The sequence below is a fragment of the Macrobrachium rosenbergii genome, chromosome 52 (genome assembly GCF_040412425.1).
Source record: "Macrobrachium rosenbergii isolate ZJJX-2024 chromosome 52, ASM4041242v1, whole genome shotgun sequence".
NCBI lineage: Eukaryota > Metazoa > Arthropoda > Malacostraca > Decapoda > Palaemonidae > Macrobrachium > Macrobrachium rosenbergii.
Genome location: NC_089792.1, coordinates 32441252 through 32462074, shown reverse-complemented (window position 1 = coordinate 32462074; position 20823 = coordinate 32441252). Strand labels below are relative to the sequence as shown.

At 34.4% G+C, this 20823-nt stretch overlaps 2 protein-coding genes across 2 annotated transcripts in view; both read right to left on the bottom strand.

The window, feature by feature from the left end:
- Positions 1-5536, bottom strand: part of LOC136833831 (eye-specific diacylglycerol kinase-like) — a 57163-nt gene extending 51627 nt beyond the window's left edge. The window contains 1 exon segment of the mRNA XM_067096130.1: positions 5461-5536. Coding sequence (XP_066952231.1) covers positions 5461-5536 — 76 coding nt within the window.
- Positions 1-20823, bottom strand: part of LOC136833955 (eye-specific diacylglycerol kinase-like) — an 850760-nt gene that overhangs the window by 611076 nt on the left and 218861 nt on the right. The window lies entirely within an intron of this gene.

The window sequence follows — 20823 nt, the reverse complement described above, 5'->3', positions numbered from 1 at the left end:
ATTACTTCGACAGTCTAGAGGTCCAGGAAGCATGCTTGATTACAGTCTAGGCTGGCCTGAAATTAGATTTATTTTACGTGGCTAAGAACCTCTCTAGCAATGGGACCTACAGCTAACTGAAATTTTATAACGAGAAATGAATTTTATCATCAGAAATAAATTCCTCTAATTCTTCATTGGCCGGTCGGAGAATCGAACGCGGGACCAGCATAGTGCTAGCTGAGAACGATAACAACCCGTTCAAATGAGAAACTGTTCTGTATGGCATAGCAGCACAATAACAGTCCATACACCAGCGGGGTGGTGTTTGTAAACGGAGGAGGACGATGGTATGGCCTTGACAGGAGAATGGTTGCTATCACCGATCCTATGTGGTCGAGAGGCCTGTTGTTCAAAGAGGCGAAAGCCCTGTGTATTTTAAACAGTATGCATGCTTATATTACTGTGTTTGTGCTTTACCCGCATGTGTTAGTTCAAGGTTCTTATTTCATTAACTTACTAACTCATCCAGGTACAGTTTACTAACTCCATTCTTTAAAGTTCTAGTTTATAAACCTAGTCCCCAAAGAATGTGGACTATTGCCATTCAGCCTTAAAAGAGTGGATGGGGATTATATGCCACTTCTCTGTTTCACTTCCACCACCAAGGAAACATATCTATGCCCTATAAGGTGCTCTGTGATAAGAGGATATTATTTTTGTTTATGATAAGTGAAATTCTTTGTCCTTCCCGCCTCAATATTACTGATGTCATACGGTATTTGTTTGTTTCGGGAGTCACGTGACTAAAAGTTTCACAAAGGAGCTTTAACTTTTTAATAAGTGTAATTTCGGCTGAACCAGCTACCTAATCATTTAACACCTGGCTGGCGAATGTTGTTTGCATCACGAGGAAAATCTCATGCCTGTAACTTATCAATTTGTACAATGTACACATATTATTAACGTTTTAATCTGCCGCCCATGCCAAGCTTAAGACTTTTAGGATTTTCAACAGGAACTTTCCTTTGGGACGCGTACGTTATGAACTCTGTCAAATTTAGATTATCAGTAAGAAGTTGTCCTATTTACTTTAAATAAAGCATCCAAAAATACAGAAAGGCCCTATTTTGACATTTATTTTTAGGTCCCAGCAATTACTTTTAAAGGTTCATCATTTTTTGTTCTGTTTTTTGTATTTACCGTTTCACTATGGTTACTCTTCAGACCCATTTATAAGCAAACATTTTTAGTAAAAAATATTTATGTCGTTACCCTGAATGAGTTATCTTTAGAAGGATAAAGAGAAAGTAGCTATATGTAAAACAGAGATTTAAGTAGCTATATGCAAAACAAAGATTTAAAGTACTGTATAGTGTTGACTTAATCATAAGTGTTTTGGAGCGTAATGTTTATGCTGCAACAAAACTCTCATGGTTTCAAGAATACTTGAGTCGGTATTAATTCTAATCCCATATTTATCATTTCCGAAATTAAAACAAAACTGATCGAGCTCAAGACGCTTTGTCAGCAACTCAGAAGGCGGAAGGTAAAGAGTAAAAAGACAGTTTAATATCAAAACATACATAGTTTATAAATAAATCATGATGATCCTTAATTAAGAAAAAACAAAGAAAATGAAAAAGGTAAAAATTACCATCAGTAAAAGAGTTAAAGTGTTAAGAAACATAAATTAATAAAGGAGTAGTTCACTGTTGGCTGACTTTCAGTTTATTTGCATTATCGACAAATAAAGTGAATAAGAGGTTTTCTGTGTTCAGAAGTACAGTACCGTTCCTGTCCCATGAACGTTGCCTGAGGGGAGCTTTTTTTAACGGGGTTGTATGTTAAAAGATGGTTCTCATATCGAAGTTCCTAATCATTATTTTTTAATTATTTATTCCTTTTTTTTTTTCTTTGGGGGTTGCTAGGGTAAAGCGTTACCGATGAATGCAGTTTTGATTTTAGCAGCGGGGAACATTATACAAGGAATCTACTCGATTTAGAAAGGCTTCTCGATTTTCATGTGCATAGGACCCTAGTATTTCCCAAAAAACTGCTGAAATACAAGATCTAAAACAACAAACCACGTGAACCGCCAGCGTCCTGCCAAGTGTTTAAACACAAACTGACAACCTACCAATACCCAAACGTAACGAGGTCGGTCACACTGTCTTCGGTTGAAATTTTAACCAGAAAAATTGGGTCAAGCTAATAACCGATAACCATCCAGCTGTACAAAATGCCTCTGAATAAAAAAAATACTTAGACATTAACATGAAACATAGTCTTGAACTTGAAACCAGAGTAAATCGTAGTTAACATCACACATTACGAGCATTGATAAATATGAAATCCTAACGCAACAGTAGTAAGGGCAACTAGAAGGAGATTCTAGTTTTAAGAAATCAATTGCTTGTTCAAAGAGGGAAACAAAAAAATCAAGAGAAAAAATAAGCAAAAACGCTGATAATGAATTATAGCAGAATAAAGAACTTGCCGGTATCCGATTAAAACCTACGACGATTAATTTACATTTGCATAAAATTCATAACTTACTAATCATCTGACCCAAAAGGAAACAAGTCGAGGTGTACTCCAATAACAGACTACCGTTATGCTTAGGCTAGTTGGCGGGGTTCAAGTAACGAAAATGCATTTTTAGTTATTAAGTACTTTCACCGTTTCCAAATTTGATACCTGATTTTTTCCAACAATGTCAAATCGGAACAAATAAATGGGTTAACAAATGCGTAATATTCTATCTTAATGCAAGCCAACTAATGCAGCAGTATGTAAACCAGTAAGAGGAACTTAGCGACAATGTCGTAAGATAAATCACATTCACAGTAAAACGAGCAGTGTTTATCAAGGAGGAAAACATATCAGTCATGAATTCTGCTAATGAATACACGTGAGGGAATGATAGTGTAAACAAATAACGAACAGCACTGGAGCAAGACCCTCCTGTTCGGAGGACTTACATCTGTTGTCGAAACAGCAATATTATACTACAACTTACACTTCCTTATAATATAGCTATCATTTTAAAATATGATATATAAAATAATTGGACGAATTACACTAATGCGTTATTGTTAACCAAAACAAGCTATAAAAAGTTAAGATGTATGATAATGGGTAATGTTCTAGATTTTAATGAAACATTCATTTGTTAAAAGGTGCCTGATTAACGTTATGACAAATATCCTTATTTTTAATCGCCCGGTGACAGCTTCTATGGTCCAATCATCGTCTTGACAGGGAAAGGAAATGACCGTATTCTGTTCAGTGTTTGATGTTTTGCAGCATTGGAAAGTCTTTCACATGAAGATGAATTTCAGTCAAGCAAAAGACAACTTATGAAGTTCGTCAAGTCTTCTCTCCATGAATTGAGAGATTCAAGAGAAGAGAGAGAGAGAGAGAGAGAGAGAGAGAGAGAGAGAGAGAGAGAGAGAGATTCTGAATAGATAAAAGGTCTTGCAGCACTTCATGTGAAAAATTAGTGATCACGGCACAGGCGTAAAAAATATTAAAGGTTCTCTGAGACATTCGAGCCAAAGAAAATGACTTCATTCATAAAATTTCATCTCTCTCTCTCTCTCTTAAAAGTCTCGTGGCTCGACTTTATGTTCTTACTAGTAGGGAATAAAAGAAAATCTAACGCGTATTAGATGAACTGCAACATTGAACAGCAAACGTTCATGCTTGGCAGGAACTTTCTCTTGAAAATAGTCTTTTGAGATGGAGGCCTGATGTCAAATAAGGGAGATTGTCACCAAACATTGCCACGTAAGAGTAACTATTTCACCTGTTACTTAGCTGGTTTTGTGTTGTTCAGGGCATAAACCAAATTTTCACTGGCCCTGCAATAAAAACTATCCAAGCCATCACACGAAAGAGTGAATTTCTATCCCTAAGATAAGATGTCCTTTCAGGCAAGAAAGAATCTAAAACCCTTGCTCGAGATTTACTATATAAATAATTGGTCACTTTATTTCTTAATAATTCTTTAAATATTTATTACCACGTAACAACTTTCCTTTTCTGACGAGAAACATAAGCAGCAAACACTAAGAGAACACTTCAACAACTTTGAAAGGTTAAAAAAAAGCCTTCCAGAAAATTTGATCAATAACGACGCCGCAGCACATTCCGGTCACACAACCTTAATATTTCAAAATTTCCTTCGAAACAATTAACTTTTTCATTTCACTGATTATTCAGAATCTTACCTCTACTAAGACTTTACCTTATCTGAAAATCTAAATAATGCTGAGTTCACAGAATCTGATTATTTTCACGACTTAGTCATTGGTAAGTCTGCAGTGTCAGCGCTATGTCTTGACTAGGTAGGTCAGCTTTGGCCCAAAGTGGTCAGTTTGGCAAAAACTGAGGCTCAAACTGAGGCTAGGTGGCGATACTTTCTACAATGTAGTTGTGGAAACCATTTTTCCACTCTGACTTGGGGGTTGCTGCATTTTAGCAGATCTCTGGTCTGGTAAAAGTTGCAAGGTTTATGACCATTTCGTTTCATGATTAGTTTTAAGGCTGTAAATCAGTTAGTTGCAAGTCTGCCTAAGGTTGTCATGCGGAGTGGTCATTAATGACCAGGTTTATATCGGTGTTACTTTTGACCAGCTGGGGGGACGCCAACACATAGCAAAAATATGACCTTTGACCAAATTTTTGTTCAATGTGACCTCTCACCACCACCACTACTGAATGCAAATGCACGATTCTCAAAACAAAACAATACGAACTAATCCACAGAGTAAATGACTCTCAAACAAATAAGTCAAAGAAGACCAATACAATCGGAACCGACAACTTTGTCAATCCTGCCTTGTTAGGTCCTGTCAAGGCAGAACTAACGCATCGTTCTGCTGAGTAACCGAGGCTATTTCGCGGTCGGTCTCGCAGCGGCTTCAGTGTGAACTGTGGTCTGGACAGAACCGTGGTGTGAACCAGCCTCACCACGGCAACGGATTTTATATGGTAAGATTAATTAATGATCTCTTCTTTTTAATCGTACATACTTAACAACACCGATCTTCTCATGCAGCATTCGAATCTCATGGTTTTGCTTCTCATTCTTGGTTGCAGTCAGGTTAGCCTTGGCAGAAGCTATTTACAAGGAGGGCGATACTTGGTGTCGTTCAGTGCCTTACAGAAAGCAATTTAGATATATATATATATATATATATATATATATATATATAATATATATATATATATATATATATATATATATATATAATATATACAGATATTTTTTATATATATAAAATATACAATATATTCCCTAATACTCTGTTTGACTTTGCAATAAAAATAAAGAGATTCTACTATATAGTAGTCATATCAACAGTTTGAGTCTGAAACCACAGTAATATATATCATAAAGATCATATCATTGTCCAGATACCGACCATACTATGTTTTATCAGAGTTAGATTGTACTCTAGACGTCGTACGTACTTTTCTCTTTAGTTCCTACTGGTTTTGTAGCACTAATGAACTCATTAGTGCCACTCTTGAGTATTACTCTTCTCATATTTCGAGAGTTTCTCTTTTATTGTTGCACAATAATAATAATAATAATAATAATAATAATAATAATAATAATTATTCCAACCTAATGAAACGTGTTTTGTTGCAATTTGAAAAACTGTTTGGATAAGGTTTTTCGACAAAATCCAACTAGTGACTTATGATGATTCTGAATGCATTTCAAACCTGCTTTTTTTAGTGTTTAAGGTCCTTCTAGTTCACGTACGCTTCTCTTGTGAAAGATTTCCACGTTTCTTATACTTCTTTGCTTCAAAGTGTAAAAAAATTTCAGATAAAATCTTTCATCGACTTTTGTTTATTACTCATATGCCACCCTTTCAAAATCAAAGCGATCATCAATCACGAAAAAATGAAGTATGACAGAAATGGACTAGTGACAAAATTGCTTTGATTCGAGTTAATTAGCAAATAATGCAATTAATAGATGTTGTCAAAATGGACTCCAAGTCAATTTATTCAGAAACAATGAAAATAGATTTTTGGGACGATATGCGACAAAACTAAAGTACGTCCATTTGGCCTCAATTACTGTCATTCACAGAGCAATGGCTTTTCGAAGAATCTAACGTCTACTGTCACTAATAATTGCCATACTTCTTCAGGGTCCACTTCAAAACAGAACAGCAAAGTTGTTTTTCGTTTTTACTTTCTTAAGGGGTATGTACAACGGTAAGTTGCATTTTAGATTGTTTATTTTGTGCAGTCTGTCGTGGTACTAGTGCTATTTGTGAAGACGTCATTTTTTAATGTTTGTTTAATACACATTTTGTGCGGATCTGTCGTTTGCGTGGTTAAAAACGACATGCTAGTGTTATTTAGAACGCGACGTCATTTCATGAGTTAAAAAGCAAGAGAACTCTTTGGCTATCTTGCGAAAAATACACATTATCTGAGTGTTTGCTGTTTGATATTTCATGGATCTGGAATTCGTTACCACACTTTTTATCGATGTTGGTTACATGTTCCAAAGACCAGTTGACGTCTCACTTAAACTAAAATACTGACACTGTGTTATTTGATATTCCTCGATAGCTCTAAAATTTAGGACCATGTCATAGTAAATTTTTCATCCATTGTGCATAATGTTATTTGGATAACTATTTTAAAAAGCCAATTTTTGTTTTATACAATCTACAACATTGACAAGAACTCTTTACATAGCGCATCTTGGTATTACACCCTCAAAATAAAAGCATAGCGTGCAAAAACCCATTTACACACAGCTTTATCGAGTTTTTCAGAGCAGGCATGAGTGTTTTGGTTCTCAAATCTGTCAATACCTCATTTAGTACTTTCACTGAACTGCATGTTGGATCACCATCAGGTTTATGTCTCGTATTCAGATACTGTTATAACGCTATAACCCCTGTTAAATCACGAATCTTTTCTTAAACAGAATTAGTAATGCCATATATCTATATGTGTATATATATAATATATACTGTATATATTATATATATAAGGTATATATACATATATACTGTATATATTATATATATATATATATCTAGTAAAATGTTTTCAAATTATAATTTTCAGAAGATTTCAGTATAAAGGGATGGAAGACACAGCAAAGTCTAAGAGTATAAAGGTAAAGGTTAAAAGTTTGGATTGCCCAAGCTCAGCTTTCCTTCAACTCTTGATAGGTTGAATTTATGAATTTATTTGCTAATTGTATTTTCCACTTGCATGATTTATCTGCAGAGGTAGAAATTCTTCATCTTGCTCGCCATTTTCTTTGTTCCTCTGAGATTTTTTCCTAAGAGCAAAAGTTCAAAAGATCGAAAATTAATTACCTTATCAACTCTCACAAGATTAGACATTTTCCGGCCTATTAAAGTTTTATGACTTTGGTATAAAATGGAATTTTCAGTCACTTTAAATAATCATTTGCTTAGAATCCCACTCTAGTGGAAATCTTGTATATACATGATGTTGTGAATGAAAAAAACAAACAAAACTGCAATTTAAACAAAATTACTTTTCACGTATAAAATAAACAGCAGAGCCATTCGATTTTGAAACTGTCCTTTACTTAAGACTCACAATAAAACGACTACGATTTTTCCAAACTTTGCCGTAACTTCCACAAAAGTGAGAAGTTTGTACTGTGATCTGAATAATACTTAGCCGTTGTTTACCACTGGTGATGTTTCTGATGACGCTAGCAACGAGGTAAAAATTTTCTGTACAGCGTATAATGCCGTTTGAAAACTCAGCCACGTCCCATGAAACTTTCAGCCGCGGCCCATGAAACTCTCAGCCACGGCCCAGTGGTGGCGTGTGTTGTTGGCACCTCAACCTTAAAATAAAAACTACTGGAGGCTATATCTGAGGGCGGACAGGCAACAAAGCCTTCTCAATAGTTTCCTTTACAGAAAGCCAAAAAGGAGAAACCTTGTAAAAATACGTCAGCACATAAAGGTTGCAAAGCATTGCAAACATCATCAAATTTACGAAGAAAAACAAAGGCGGTAAAAGACAGTATGAATGAATCACGATGCTGCACATCAGCGGGATAAAAACATAGAAGCCACTGGAGTGAATTTCACTGGTGTTTATTCAAGAGAGACAAAATGCGGAAGATACTGAGTAAAATGGTTTGGGATGTGTAGAGGAGTCTATGGAAGAGGCCAGCTAATAAAAGGATGGGAATAGCACTTTCCTTCTTGCCTCTCCCCAAAAATACTGCACTAATGGAAATGGAATAGTCTGGTTCGAATGGCAGAAGGACATACATATTTTTGTGAGTGGAGAGAGAGAGAGAGAGAGAGAGAGAGAGAGAGAGAGAGAGAGAGAGAGAGAGAGAGAGAGAGTCCTGAAAATGTGGAGGAAAGGTTATTGCACTGATCCTTCTTTGAAGCAGTTCATCATTTATACTTATCGATTTATTTCCATCTTTTGCTTCTGGGGTGGAAATAAACGAGTTAATGGCTTCCCGTCTGGCCTTATAATTAAATCTACCTCTTAAGGAAATTGCCCCTTATTTGCATCTGGCCTCCTTTAGCCACCCTTCATTCTCGAGGGAAACGGTCTCCCTAACGTAATTTTACTGGATAAACTAATAAAATTAAAGAAGGTAACGAGATAACAAATATTGCTGGAGAAATAGTATGAATGACTTCCATTACTTGTTACATCATCCCTAAAACCTGACACTAAATGAAAAGATGTATTCTATGTACTGTGTACATTTGACAATATGACTTTGACGTTATGAGACTGACTGTACACCTCAACATCTGCATCGTTCAAATTATACTGAGCAGTATAAGAGAGGAGAGAGAGAGAGAGAGAGAGAGAGAGAAGAGAGAGAGAGAGAGAGAGCTTTAAGCCATGCTTTAACACAAAAAACATTTTACTCCCCCAAAAAGTTATTGCCTTCAACAGCCACAATAACCATGGCTGCCCTTGACCAACATAAAAACACCCAACAGTCAGATTTACTAAAACAAACACCTAAATGAAGTGTTGTTGGGCCCAACTAGGTCAGGATTCATTTTAAGAACTGAGAAAGAGGAACTAGATTACCAAAATTTCCTCTCGCTTTACGTGCGTCATTCTACGTGTTCATGTTAACATTTTTCATTTCATACTGCAACATCATTTTCTCTTATTATTATAATCATTTTCAAAAGGACGGCTGCTAAGATTTTTATCATGAATTCATTCTATCTATTTAGCTATGCTTTAAAAGATTCCTCACTAATTTTTTCCACAAATAACAATTAAAATTTCAATTAGCATTCAAAAAGTTTTTCGTTTACTGCCAGCACTGAAAACCTTACGGGTCAAAAGAAAGAAAAGCCACAAACAAAATCACAAATATTGAGATCACTGGCGTAAGACGTCAACGTTACAAGCATACATATCGTCATCAATCCACACCCTTTTAAAACTTCTTGTTAGCAAAAGCTGGCATTTAACCAGCATGGGCTGCCGCTTCCTCCGCGTCCATTTTCACTGTACTTATTAACATGGCACGACCTCTGGATGGTGCTTCTGCAAAACTCATTTCCCTCTCACTTCTTCTCTCGGAGTTATTCTGAAGATTTCTCGTCAGGTCCATCTTTTTTTTTTTATTATTTGTTTTTGTTTTTCTTCCATCTGCCAATCTTCCCAATCACCAAACTAATCCAGAATTAAGGCTCTCCTGGCTCATTTTTCCTAATACACAGTTTTTTCCTTCAAGGTGGAGTCATTTCCACAGCATTTTTACACGTGCGCCTCCCTCTCATTCACTGATATACACACATACACTATATATATATATATATATATATATATATATATATATATATATATATATATATATATATATTATATATATATATATTATATATACATATGTTATCTATATATATATTTATATATGTGTATGTGTATGTGTGTATATATATAATACATAATCTTTCTCGTCGGCACCAACATGAAAGGCACGTTCACTATAGTTCACGTCACAGACTAAGTCGAAAATTAATTAATTATGCTAACTTTTACCCTTTGTTTATATCACACGGTCATAATTATCCCAAGCAGAGTATGAAAATCCTTTTGTTTTCAAGCTGGGGCCAAAATTAACAAATAACTTGCCAAAATTTAGAATCATGTTTTGCAACCGATTTTTTTAGTTAATGATAAAAACAATTACCAACACAACCATTTTCATAATTGCAATATCATCCTAACATACATACGCTCATCAGGCGGAGCTAACCCGAATATACCAACCCTCTTTTTCCAGGTCATCTAAAAAATTTAAATTTATAAACTTTACTTAGCCAACTCCTTCAATTAATTAAAACAAACTATCCCACATTATTAGTCTCTATTCCTTAAATCTTTATCTTACAATCTCATGTTGGCCGGTATTTTCCTGTGGAGACTGCAATGTCATCTAGAGGCAAGTTGAAAGAAAACATTTCCAACAACGACCGGAGCGAATTTCTTCTGCGCCACAAGACAATTTTTTCAAGATTTCTTTTATCGTTGAATTCTACTCTTCACTGGAGATATATATTGCAAATTCTGTGTGCGGCCATTTCAGGAAATCCTGTTATCTGATTTCCGTTTTCTTACACTAAACTCTCTTCTATACTCATCCCAATATCCAGACCTTTGAATTTCTCTTTAAATACCCTCATATCTTTAAGTTTTATTCATTCCGTGTCATTTTTACGTTCTCCCAGCTCAGTTTTTCCAGAGCTGAGAATTCGTTTTCCTTCAGATTTGTGAACCATACACGGGCATCAAGTCCTTGTGCCCTTTGGTTCTTCCTTCTGCTCTCGTTTGTAACATTCACTCTTTTTGTCTTTTTACTGAGTCTCTATCTCTGCTTTTATTAGAGTCAGTTAACTGAAACTCATAAAAATTTTGGTCACATCCTGAGCAGCTGTGAATTTGAGTTTACGTTTTTTCACATTTATTTCCATTTCAAACGCTATTAATTTCAAAATTACTCTTCTTGACCTTACAAGTTCCTCGTTGGGGAGTCGGTAGAGTTGTCGGCTAGCACTCTGTTAAGCCCGGAGCTCGCGTCTCTGGTAAACCAATGAAGAATTAGAGGAATTCATCTCTGGTGATGAAATTCATTTCTCGGTATAATGTGGTTCGGTGGGTCCCGTTACTAGGTAACCACCGGTTCTAGCCACGTAAAATAAATCTAATCTTTCGAGCCTGCCCCAGAGAGCTGTTAATCAGCTCAGTGGTCTGGGTAAACTAGGTATACTTAACTTTTGACCCTAACAGCCGAGCCTTAAAAACCTACAAAACCATACATTTCTGTGCATTTTTTCTTCTTCTTCCTTACGCTTATTCCAACTCGAAAGTGGAAAGACGAGTTACTTCTCTCTTGTTTTTGATAAGCATGAATTTAGTATTTCCTCCGTCCAAAAAAAAAAATAAAAAAATAAAAAATTACACTCCTTCCAATCACAAAAATCATTAAAAAAATATAGCTTGGAGTTCGAGATGCACTCTAAGCTACTCAAACAAAATTTATGAAGACTGTTTACGTAATCCTTTTATTAAAACTGTATCCATCTACTCGTCCTGAGACGAACAGAGGACACGATACCTCAGGGCTAATCATCGAGTACAGAAAATATGACAGGTGACACGTTTCGCCATAGACTTCGAATGATCTCTTTCTCTCTCTCCTCTCTCTCTCTCTCTCTCTCTCAGCTTGATAAATAAACCTCTCAAGCCAATTTCCTCCTGAGTGTCATTCTGTGCGTTTATGAGTTATGAAAAGGGGGACTTGAAACAATACTGTATATAAATATTTATACGTCCTCCATGAAGGAAGCAATATCGTTTATGGCGTCTTACACGTGTACCGCACTTGGTATGCTTGGATATTGTGTCCTATCAAAAGATGAATTCACTCAAAGTTTAATGGAAGTACATAATCTTTATCGATTTAGAAAAAATAAAGTAACTATGTGAACTGGGAACTAACGAATTGGTTTCTAGCGACAATAAATTTCCCGTTGCAGAAATAATAATAAACAAACTGGCGGCACATTCCAGTTGGCTTAAAGACAAATGTCCCCCCAAAGAAATAATAAAACAAGCGCCAACCCTCCGTGCCATGAACCTGACCTACTGAGCGATATCACTGAAGTCCACAAGAATGGAGGAGGCGGGAAGTAGGAGTTCTCAGGGGCTTCATCCTCACAAAACAAAGAACGCACTGCAAGAAAGTTCCAAAGGTAATCAGAAAATTCGGCCTGAAAAAAAAAAAAAAAAAAATTCGGCAGGAGATGAGATGAAAAGTGTTAACATGCGCAAAGAAACGGAAAGAAACTCAAACCATGAAAGGATGAAAAATATATAATGAAAGAAAACCGTTGCAAAAGTACCAGGAATAAAAGAGGATGACAGATAAAATCACTGCAAAATAGAAGATCAAACTGCTGAGGTGAAAAATTGACAATAAAAGGTACGGGAAAACTGAAAATAAAACCAAACAGAAGATAGGAAGTAAGAATGCTAAAAATTTAAACAGACTAAAAATTGTAAAGCGTACAAAACCTGACATATAAAAGGTAGTCTATGCAGAATGATGACATTATTCAAAATAAAGATGGATGGAGGGGTATAAAAATCAAAACCAAAACAACATTAATGAAGTGTTACCATTTCCACAGCTTTTTTCAGATTACATGCAAGCAGTAGTATATGCCTATTTTGTCATGTAAATACTCATTTATGAAGAAATTTAGAACAGTTGCAAAAATAATGTAGCCGTCGCCCTCCAAAATCGTGAATTTTGAATTTGTGGATAACAGATACTCAATACAGCAACCTTTCAATACGTGAAAAGTCGCATAATTTCTAAATGACTTTGATATCGGTGTTAAATGCCAAAGATGTTTCTGTGCTTAGCACAGCAAAGAATTGAGTGAAATTTTAAATCATTTTATCTCAATTTTAATTGATCGTAACTTACAAGCAAGATAAACAATGTGACCGTTGGCACTACTACGAAACATAACGATTTTGAATCTTGGCATGATTCGTGATATAGGCTAATGAACATTTCTTTAACGATAGAAATGATTGCATAGTGATCATTATGCAATGCCTATGGCCTTACATAAAAGTTTTCTCTCGTGAAAATCGATAGGAGGACTAACGCAAATGGTAAGGAGCTTTAGGGAATAACTTGAAATTATGCAATAGTCGACGAGAATTAAAAAAAATAACAGCATGAGATGCCTGGAAAAAAATAAAATGTCAAAATGAAATGAAAATTATCGCACATCTAATAATGACGCCCGGGCACGCTACAATGAAATGGCGTAGAAAACGATAAACGCAATTGACACCTCATCAGTTTCTGAATACATGGCTGATACAATATTTAACTAGGTTACATGTCACACGAGTGTACGCACATGCAAACACACTTAATACTCACATATAATTTACAAATTGAAGTTACCAACTGATTTTTTGTTATACTGAGAAGTTACCTCTTATCAGATAAACGGTTACATATATACATACATAATATATATATATATATATATGTATTTATAATAATATACATACATACATATATATACATATGTATTTATATATATATATATATATATATATATATATATATATATATATATATATATATATATATATATTATATATATATATACATATACATATATATATATATATATATATATATATATATAATATATATATATATACATATGTGGTACAGGCAAAAACAAACACATGGGTGGCATGAACTTAAATTCATCCCAGTGTCATCCAGGCAAGCATGCAAGACTGTACTGCATCGCAGCTGCAAGAAAGACAATACATTCGCTGGGGCTGCAGCAATAACGTCCGCAATGATAATGGTCGCCAATTAATATGACTTACCGAGAGAAACGTTTCTCAATCTTGCTGATGTTGAAACAACTCTCTTTATTATGATAGGCAGCCTTGCACCACGAACAACTGATTGGCCACAATTTTTTCGATCCGAACAATACTTTGACTGGAACCCGAAAAAAAAAAGATAAAAGAAAACATTACTAACAAGTTACACAGAAACATCATCATCATTATTATTATTATAGTAAAAATAATTATGAATGATTTTAACGAGACGACTGGCTCAAGTTTGTAGTCTAGATTCTCGAAAAGAAATGGCCAAAAGGATTTATTCTTAGATGAATAGTAGTTGCAGAGTTAAAGCTGTTGGACAGCTAAAGGAGGAGAGAGAAAGTAAAACAGAGGGAAGAGTAAAACCCAGCAAGTCTGCTGTGCAGGAGGGAACGTTAAAGTGCCTTCAGTACTGTCAACAGTGCGCCGGGCGAGGCAGAATGAAAATTGCTTATTCCCAACCCCACACCAGCATCGGAAATAAAAAAGGCTGACCAGGTAGAATTCATTCGAGGACAAAATATACTAAAATAATAAAAAAAAAAACTCAAAATGACTTCTGTTTCTTCATTAGCAACTTACAATTTCTATTACATTCGTCTCAGTTTGATTAACTCCTTCCGACAAAATGGAAAAAATGGTCTGTTTCTGGCAGAAATCATTTTAATTATTCACAGTCCTTATAATACAATTTTGGAGAAACATAGGATATTCAAAATGTAGCCTGTTTAAACTGATATAAATACACACACAAACCCACACACACACACACACACACACACACACACAACATAATTATTTTGCATAATAATATATATATATATCATCTCTAGAAATCAGGTTATATTTGGTCCGATGTTGTAACACTGTATATACAGGTTTTGTTTATATAGTTATTATATAAAATTATACATATTGTTCTGAAATTATTAAATATAATAATATGCATATATAAATAAATAAAACAACTACAGTTTGAATAATAGTATAGTTAGATGTTCGGGAAACTATCTTTTAATGCCACTGTAAACCATTGTAAGCTTGAGATCATTCATATTTCAAGTATAACTTTTTTTAACCTTAACTAAAATCAAATGTTGAGATTATGCGAGTTTGGATATTTAATTACTATGGCTGATTTATGAAGGTGTGAGTGAGCGAAATCATAAATATAAGAACAGAATACAATATTTAGGAACTATATATAAATACGCACATTATTTATATAGTTCTGAAAATTATCACTCTGCCTCAAAACTTGCGTTCAAATATCAAATGAATCCAGACTCTACAGCTGAACGCAATCAGTATATAATAAAAACAGACAGCTATATATATATTTGGCAAAAAAAAAAAAAAAAAAATTAAGGATCATAAACACATATAACCGTTTGATTTAGTAATTTTCTGATTATATATTATGAAGCTGCAGTGTACAGAAGTGCTCACAATATATACAAATGGTTTCCCAGGCAACATATATTTATCTTTATTAATAAATCGTGGACATATACATCAAACTACAGAAATCTTGACCTTGCCGTTTCCATGTATGAAATGCTTCAGTAAAAAAAAAAAAAAAAAAAACTAATATACACAAATATCATTTTGAAAAACCAAGTGGGTAAAAAATAAGACTAATATTTGTGGTATAATATACTCTGTCAGAATATCAACAAGTAACAAAAATTCATTGCCATCTAGCTACTGGCAGGATCGTAGAGAATGGTACCATCATACCTCATATATAGCTCCTTATAATAAACCCGTTCCATTCCATTTACTGGAACTACGTTCTGTTCTCTGTCTTCCATATATAATAATTGATTCATATAATGATTCTACCTGCTATTGCACCTTTCCTCTTTTCTCAATTTCTTTTTGATATTATAGGATCCCAGCAATACAAATACTGTTAGTCTATATTATAAACATTACTTTATATATATTCAATGATGTTCCACTATATCATATTACAATTAGTTTAATAACAAACCTTTAGCTGGAGTGTGTGAAAAAAAACCATGAGTTAATTAACACAGTAGCAAAATGCTAACAATGTTCCCTCAAAATATGGCAAATAAAGTTCTTATGTTGCAAATTCTTTCTGAACTTTCATTTTGGCCAATATAAGTTATACAGATATATATATAAATTATATCACAGGAGTTATATATATATATATTTCATTATATATATTGTTATAAAATATATATAACATAAAATTATTAAGAAGATATATATCTTTATATATATATATATATAGGCAAAACAATCTATTATATTTTTAGGTTCTTTCTATTTAGAGAGATAGTCTTTAGAGCTGAACATAATACACATCAGGATACTTTATTTTGCCATGCATTACTAGTAGAACATCCTCAACATATTGGATTTACCAGTAGTGTTCTGCATATTAACATATTTAATTTCCGGAACAAAACCTTATTGTTTTTGATACAACTGCAAAACAAAACCTGTAACAGGTTACAACATTGGACCAACGGAGACTGATTTCTAGAGATTCAAAATGTTAGCACAGAATATTTTTCCATTTCCATCGTGACTTGCGATTGAGTGGTTTAATGGATAACCTGACAAAAAGCCTAAATTTTTTAAATCTTGAATGCATAATAAGAGTTAATGTTTATCTCTGGTCTACCTAAACCATATTGAACCTGTATTACATGGGCTGTTCGTTTAATATTTCTTTTAAAAAATTAATATATAAGTTAGGTCTTATCCAGTTGGGGATAGACCGTTTCCCACGACCGGCCATCACAGTAAAATTTACCATTAAATTCATCCGTACAATATATATATTTAATAGTTCAATTAAGTACTTTTAGGAAATCGATATCCAGTATGATTCTCTAATATATCAGATATATATATATATATATATATATATATATATAATATATATATATATATATATATTATATAAAGTATTCACATAGTTGTTCGGAGATCTAAAAAGTCAAGTTTCATGTGAAAGCATTATTGTTACATAGGCCAAGTTTGCAGCCCAAAATATATGACAATAGCTACTATGACACTACGCTGTATAATTTCAAAGGAACCATTACAACGCAATTGTCACATACAGATGCACGTTTGAGATGACTGATGTTTTTCTATAATTCAAAAACAATGTTCATTCCAATGACAGCAACGTAGGTTCTAGAAAAAAACAGGCTTACTGGTTATATGTTTTCACTTTCTTTGAAAAACTCGGACGATCATGTCTATAGGTAACTAATGAATCTTGATGTTCTCATCTCATCAGACAGCGAGGTTTCCTAGAACATCTCACTTAAATTTAAAATACAAGGCGCTGTTTAGCTGTCCTTAAAATAAGGGAATATTTTTATTCTTTTTCAGTTCATTAATAGCAACCATAAATGCTGGGGACGTTTGCGTTTGCGTGAAATGACAAACTTGGTTCGCAATTGAAAGCAAATTCACTTCAACTTGGCAATTCTCTTGAGAGTAAAGGGAGAACGTCGGCGCCCTGTTCCAAAAGCACCTACAGAAAGATGAAGGTTCTCAGAGGGCTAGTGACAGTCTGTTTGAACAAGGAGAAAATGACGACAGTCTGAAAAAGATTGACGTTGTAATGGTAAAGACCCAGTCCTTTAAATCAGAGCAAGTTGCTTTTTTTAAATCGTGTTTACTTTTCATCGGCTGTTACATCACCACTGACCTCATCCCTGTACCAGGCTTCCAGCGAACATATTCTGGGAATCTCTCAATTTTGGGTGCTGGAGCGTATTTAGGACAAAAATCCTGGAATCTTTTAAAAATGAGATCTTACAAAATCTTTCGTTCCAATGTTTGATGTTACACAAAGAGTGGCTGGAACACAGAACACCAGGATTTACAAAGTTAAAATTAAAAATTTTATGATACAGAAAGGTTATAAAGTTATCTTTGATGTGTTTTTACCAACAGAAATTTAACAAATAGCCAGTCATTTCAAACTACAATGCTTGGTACGGGAAAAAAAAATCAACGACAAAAGTGATCCTAGGGAAACAAATCTTCTCAACCCGTGACTAATACGAAGCCTTAAAAATATGATATTGAAAATGTCAAACAAACTCATGGTATACATTCTGCAGCAACGCAGCCACAATTGTACATAAAAATGTAGATACAAACACACGCACACACACACACACACACACACACACACACACACATACATAGCCATATATATATATATATATATATATATATAAATATATATATATATATATATATATATATATATATATATATATATATATATCCATTTCCCCACCTGACACACATTTTTTTTCCTTGAAAGTATAGTAGTGCCAAAAAGCAGTCTTCCAGTTTCACAGCAAGTGTTTAAATGCTGAGGTTCTAACCCTACCCCATCTTGACCCCCAGTAGACGCTGGTATCCATTTAGAGCGTGGTGGACATAGCATTAGGAACTCGACCCATGTTTACAAAAAGTGATCCAATCCTTCCATCACCGATTATATATATATATATATTTAAACAATTTATATATTTATTATATATATATATATCATATATATATATATTTCTCTATTCAGTGGTCATAATAACTCTATCTTCCATATCAAACCATAGATTGAATCTGGCCGGTGCAGTAGCACTTATCAATTACAATTCCCCAGGGTTTATTCTCAGGTATAATGATTGGATATCAAAATATTAGTATGTTAATATTTATAAATATAAAAGTTCAAGCGCGTGTAGTAACAAAGAACATATGTATATATACACACACAACACACCAATGCACACAGCACATACACACTGCAGCACCAAACCCAATGACAACTCCATGTCTAACATGTAGCTATTCCATAAATAGAATTCTTCCTACTCAAGTAAAGAGGAAGTTATGGGGAGTAAGTAAAAAAGTGGATCTATTTTTGTCATCCTTGCGGGTTCAAAAGAAATAGGTCACTAAAATTCTTATTCTGGGATGGAACTCAATTCAATAGGTTTACATATGAAGGGACGTGGATTTTTTGACGGTTGAAATCATGCATAGTTTGACTTTCAGAGTCTTTTTGCCACATAGATAATGTTAGAAAGACACTAGGTCAGAATATTTCCATTCTCTATCTCTCTCTCTAATTTTACACCTTTACGTTCAGTGAATAAACTACAGCTTAGATAACATACTTATAATTTATTAAGTACTGATCAGTTACTAAAACTGACTTTAGTGACAATCATCACCATCAAATCATTAATGTAAATAGCGACTGGGACAATTTCAAGTTAGAGTCTCACTGCCATCAACGCCAGGTTATGTTAAACCCACTACTCATGTCTTTCCCGTGCTTTATCTTCCACAAATCTCCACTCATATCATTTTCCCTTTCATCTAATCAGGTGTGGGTGTACCAACTTCTGGTGCTACCAGGGCCAACAAAGTTCTTACATACTGTTCTCCCAGGTGTTGTATGTCGAAGGACATGACCAGTTTGCCATCTCCATCTTCTTTTCAAGATTTTCTCATCTACTGAGGAATTCCGTAATTTCCTTCTAGTATCAATTCTTGCCAGGACCTAACTCTTAATGTTTTTCTTACCTTTTTTCTCAAATAAATAAAAATCTTTCAGATATTGTTTTACTTTCAAAATTCATATCCATCATAATAATCACTATAATCTTCCTTCTGTATGTAAATTCATTGTACTGCATATAAAAATATTATCAGGCATCACCTTATTTGAGTTGCCTTTCTCAAAATTTTAACTCAGGAGAACTTGCACTGGATGTCACTGTTCATATATATTTGATAGATTCAGCTTCATTAACCCTCTCTCCACCCAACGTTACTTTATCTCTGTCCTCATTACGTATTACTTTCTTAAATTTAGTTTTAGTCCCATCTTTGTAGATATATAATGCATTTTATTCAGCACGCTCCTTATATCTTGTGGTCTTTTAATGATGAAAACAGCTTCATCTGCATAGTCTGTCAAAGTGCTTTTCTATTTCTGTTTTAGCCATCAAAATTCACCTGACAGGACCCCATCAACTTCAGCTTCGTATCTACTTCGCTCAGGGATGATTTCAGTTACCTTCATGTTTACCCTCCCGTAATATTGGTCAGGACACTGTCACCAGTGAGTTTTTCGTTCAACTAAAACTATCAGGAGGACCATTAGAAGCGTGACCTAAGGGTTTAGTGTGGCGATGACAAGTTGATGATGACTGCTGACATACGCTCTTCTGTAGCTCCCTAATATCCCTCAGGCTTACTTTTCTCCCAACTAAGGTTATGTGATTTACTTGGTTTTTATGACTGCCAACTGGGGATGTCAAGCTGTTATGCATTTCCTTTTATCTAGAATAATACCTCAATTGCCATTTTATATGCAGCATTTGTAACCAAACTACACACCATTTGTCGTTTGACGTCTCTCCCAAGATGACTTGCCCATTATATTCTGATCATAGGTATTCTTTTAACCTTGATAGGCATCTTCCTGTCCCCACCACCTTTTGAGCTCAAACCAACAAGAATAATTCTCATATCCCTTGCCGGTATTTTTCTATAACGTTCTGCAGTTTCATATAAAATGCATCTTTTTGTTCAGAGTTCATTCGTTGGTCCATAGGCACAATGTAGTGGCTCATGTTCCTCAATTCTAATTTAAATCTTTCAATTTTACTTCTCACTGCTCTCATTAGTCAGTGCCTTTTTCTGCTTTGGCGTTAAGATAATTTCTACTTTATCAATTTCATCTGGTCTTCTGAATAAATACATATATTATCCCTTTCAATTTCTCTTTTCCATTCCTTGGCATCCTGATTCATGACAGCATGATGCTCGGTCCATACCTTTTTAATT